Source organism: Gavialis gangeticus, unplaced genomic scaffold, assembly GCF_001723915.1.
Source record: "Gavialis gangeticus isolate Ggan-Ray unplaced genomic scaffold, GavGan_comp1, whole genome shotgun sequence".
Taxonomy (NCBI): Eukaryota; Metazoa; Chordata; order Crocodylia; family Gavialidae; genus Gavialis; species Gavialis gangeticus.
In genome coordinates this window covers 8,818,853-8,823,220 of record NW_017729018.1, presented here as the reverse complement: position 1 = coordinate 8,823,220, position 4,368 = coordinate 8,818,853, and the positions used below count along the sequence as shown (strand labels likewise).

Here is a 4,368-nt window from a genome sequence, read left to right as displayed (position 1 = left end):
GATGGTCACATTCCAAGCTGGCCACAGAATTCAGGCGTCCCTGTTCCAGCAAGCAATGAGATTTGCACTGAGACAGAAGGATGGGGGCAGGGAAAGAAACTCTTTCAGGGCCCTTTATTGCACTGAGAGTGAACTGGGTTAGTACTTGGGCAGCCCATGTGGACAGTGAAGCACCATGTGGACAGTGAAGCACCCACACTGGCTGGTGGTCAAAAGAGGAGCACGGGGAAGGGTAGTCAGTGACGGACAGAGGCAGGCTATGCTCTCTGGGAACTCCATGGCTGTCACCATTACCACCCAGCTTAGCTGCCAATGCACAGGTAACAGATCCCAGCTTCAGCTGGTGGCATCTAGGGCTCAGCCCTGCTGAGGCTTTGCTTCTGCACCCAAGCTGGACAGCTCTGGTTTGCGCATCTCCCTCCCATCGCCCCTGCCCCAAAACCCACAGCAGGAAGCTCACTGCGGAGACGCTGACAAGCAGCAGTTGTCTCCTCTAATGGAGCTGCGTCCCCTGGGGGCTGGTTTGCTGGTGTCGCCATCACTCACACCAGGCTGACAGGAGCCGGGGTAGTGGATGGCGATACAGAGATGCCTGGCGGCGATCATGCTCTAGGGCCTGGTTTGAAGGCATGCTGCAACATGACAGCGTATTAGCAAGGCTCTTCCCAGGCAGGGAGAGCCGCTCTGATTACAGATGGTCGGCAGCATGTGCAGATGGCCTGGGACGCTCTCTGCTACAGGAAGCCAACTCTATGGTCAGCTTTGTTATGCAGAGTGCTGGCTGGGTGAGGGAAGGTAATCCCAGTCCTGCTGCACCTTCTGACTGTGCCCCTCTCATTGGCTGGGGGAGGGGAGCAAAAAGGAGAGCGGGCACTCTGGGTCAGTCGCTGGGGCTGTCTTCGCTATCCGAGTACGCCCCCAGCAAGCTGAGGGAAGAGCCCTGGGCTGCTGGTGCAGGCTGGGTCCCCGCAGGCAAGGGAATGCTCCGACTCCCAGCACCTAGGAGCCAAACAGTGGATTTGGTCAGTTGGCTTTCCCCAGTGCTGGACCTCCCTACGGGCTTCCCCGCTGCAGCCTGGGCTGACAGCCATCCCCGAGGCCCAGCACCTTCTGAGATACCAGGCAGCAGGGGCCAGCTACAAGGCAGATTCTTCCCACCCAGTCTGAAGCCAACCTCCCTGGGTGATCTCCAAGGTTCTCCTGCTGCCCCCTGGCAGTGGCAGGAGAGAACAGCAAGATGTCTGGGGTGCCCAGTCTCCTCTTAGGCTCAGAGGAGTCAGTGAATGGTGGAAGGGAGCAGGCAGCCAGGCACAGGGACCTCCAGTAGTTAGGGGTCTCTTCTGCACATGTGCACAGGAGAAAGGGGCTGATGAGGGTGCAAGGCAGGAGAAACTCCTGCTTCTGGGCCATATGTGAAGCTCAGTGCTTGGATCAGCAGTGATCCTTAGTCTCACATGGCCCCTCCCAGCATTTAGTACCATTCACAAATGAGGAATGGGGCCAGTGTTGTCACCCCTATTAGAATACAGCCCCCTCAGACACTGGACACAGCCAAATATCACATGGCAGCTTTGGACAGAGATTAAACACTCCAGGGAACTATGAGGCCAGGTGGGAATGACAAGACAGCGCTAACCAGGTCCTCTGACATATAGTGCCACCTCCACAAAAGGACTCAGGCCAAGAATGGCTCTTGGGACCTTATAGCTCTAGATCTGGGGTGCCCTGCTACCCATGGGATTGGCAGACACCTGGGCTCACCACCCCAAGACCAAGGGAACTGTGGTCACGATAGGGCTTGTACGCAGGCATGTGGACCCACAGCTAACCTGCTAGTGTCTATAGCCCCAACCAGCCAAGACTGATCCAGCCAGCTCAGGAATCAGCCACCCCACCTGCTCTGGGGACTCATCAGGCACCTGTGATGGCTGAGAGGCAGGGAGGGGAGACACCATCCAACTTAGACCCTGGCCACTGGCCCTCCAGAGTGCTGCCTGCCATTACCTGTGCTCGGCAGTGCTGGCAGCTTCCCCATCCCGTTTGCAACAGCTGAGCCTGGGTTCTGCTTCTTCACCGTGACCAGCCCAGCCAGCTGGGGCTTGCTGTTGAGCTTGCCCACACTCTTTTCCCAGTTCTCTGCCCTCAGCTTCTTGCTCTGGGGCTCAGTGTCCTGCAGGAGACAGAACAGATTCATGCTTTCTGTCCCCCAAGCAGCTGCAGCAGGGCTGGGGGGGAAAAAGAAGGGCTTTGCAAGACAGCACCAGAGAGCAAAGGCTGTTCCAAGCTGGCTGCCTAGAGGCAGCATCTGGAGGGGCCTTTTCTTTCCATCCGTACAACTACCTTCCTCCCTTCTCCCAAGGGCTGCATCCCTACAGCTTGGAGCATTTAAAATGAGCATGGAAGAGACACTAGTCAAAAGGCACAAGCTGGTGGCAGCAGGATGAGCTGCAAGCAGTAAGGCTTTTATGATCTCCCATTTGTTGGTGGATGGGGTGGTGGATGCAACTCACCGGGAACTGGAGGGCTCCAAAGATCAGTGTTGGGATAAGGAACATTTCCCAGGTCAACAAGAAAAAATTCTTTAGTGATGCTTGCCAAAATGCGGAATAAGCTTCCAAGGGAGGTGGTACCAATCTCCTTCCTTGGAGGTGTTTAAAAGGAGAGACCTGGCTGGGTCCAGCACTCATTCCTGCCCAGGGCAGGGGGTCGAACTCGATGATCTAATAGGTCCCTTCCGACCCCAACTTCTATGAAACTATGAAACTCCAGCCTGGGCAACCTTGAAAGCTCAGATTGGCTCTGTTTGCCAAAGGAGAAGGGAGACCGGGCTCAGGTACTGTTTGCAGGCCTGTGTTGTATATCTGTGCCAGGGAAGCAGGTCCCTAGGTTGGGTTTTAATAGGCAGGACAGGAGAAGGGACAACTGTCCTGCTCTTTGCTGTGCTGCTGTGGCATCCCTGCGAGCAAGTCAAGACAACAGGGCAAAGCCAGCAGGGTGGATCTGCAGCTGCAGCTCACATCCAGCTGGGACAACTCGCTGCCTGAGCTGAGGACTGAAATACACAGCAAATGCCTGCCTGCCCAGGGACTCAGCACTGTGGACTCCCAGAATCAGCCCCTGCAAGCCAGCCGCGTGGGAAGGCCCACCCCTGGGCTCACTTACCTCCTGGAGGAAGTCTGTGGGTTTCGGTTTTGCTGCCGGGTGCGGGGACACTTGGGCAGGTTCCTCGTCCGAGTCGGAATCTTGCAGCAACCGCCGGCTCTGCGCCTCCTCCAACATCGCTCTGCAAAGGGAAGGGGTCAGCCAGGGAGGTGGCAGGAGCTGCCCCATGAGAAGCACCTACACACTGCTCAGGGGCAAGAGCTGGGACAGCAGTTGCCACAGAGCTGATGGGCACAGTCCCTCCCCCACTGCCACAATCCTGCAATCTGACCCATACTTCATCCCCATCCCCTTTTTTAAAGTGAAGCTCAATGCTGTAGCAACGCATGAGACTGACAGCACAGAGGCCTCCTTCCATCTAGTTCCGTCAGGGACACAGCTTTAGGAGCTGTTCCGACAGCCCAATTCAACTGGATATCATCCAACTCCAGAGCTGCCACCTCTAAGACAAATTCAACCTCCCAGGTCCAGTCAGCAGCACTCACTCCTGGACAGTTCAGGCACCAGCCACACTGGTTCTCCTCACTGTTCACTCAAGGTGGAAGCATCCCCCAGTACGAGCCCCACTGCATCAGATCTCTACAGTGCTGCCCCCCTACACTTCTGGCTGCAAAGAATGAGACGATGGCCAACCCCAGCAGGGGCAATAGGGCAGGCTCCAGAGTGTAGACTCCCACAACTCACTTCAGCTCTTGCTCGTCTTCCTCCTTCTCCTGGCGTTTCTGCTCCTCCTCATACTCCTTGTACTGCTTCAACATAGACTCAAAGTCCACATTTGCCTGCCGCTGGTTGAGCTCCTTCAGCTCCTGCAGGTTCTCCAGAACCTCCATCTCCAGCTTGGAGTCCTTGGTGCGGTTCTCCAAGACCTGGCGAGGAAAGCACTGAGTGAGCCACACCACCACCTCCCAAGCTCAGATGATAGCAAAAGCATCAAAACACATAGCCCACAGACTGGTTCCAGCTCAGAGAGCCATCTCACCAGGCCCATAGTTTCACAGTTTCTAGGATCGGAAGGGACCTGAGCAGATCATCTAGTCCGACCCCCTGCCATGGCAGAAAGAGCACTGGGGTCAAATGACCCCAGTAAAGTGGTCATCCAACCTCCTCTTAAAAACCCCCAGGGTGGGAGCCTGCACCACCTCACTTGGAAGCTGGTTCCAGACTCTAGCCGCCCTGACCGTGAAGTAGCGCCTCCTGATGTCCAAC

At 56.3% G+C, this 4,368-nt stretch overlaps 1 protein-coding gene across 1 annotated transcript in view; it reads right to left on the bottom strand.

Annotated features, from left to right (window-relative positions):
* Nucleotides 1–85: 85 nt before the first annotated feature.
* Nucleotides 86–4,368, bottom strand: part of CCDC94 (coiled-coil domain containing 94) — a 12,267-nt gene continuing 7,984 nt past the window's right edge. Inside the window, exons 5-8 of the mRNA XM_019513397.1 lie at nucleotides 3,847–4,028; nucleotides 3,163–3,283; nucleotides 2,005–2,170; nucleotides 86–999 (exon numbers count right to left, since the gene is read on the bottom strand). Coding sequence (XP_019368942.1) covers nucleotides 881–999; nucleotides 2,005–2,170; nucleotides 3,163–3,283; nucleotides 3,847–4,028 — 588 coding nt within the window. The 3' untranslated portion in view covers nucleotides 86–880. The remainder of the gene's footprint in view (nucleotides 1,000–2,004; nucleotides 2,171–3,162; nucleotides 3,284–3,846; nucleotides 4,029–4,368) is intronic.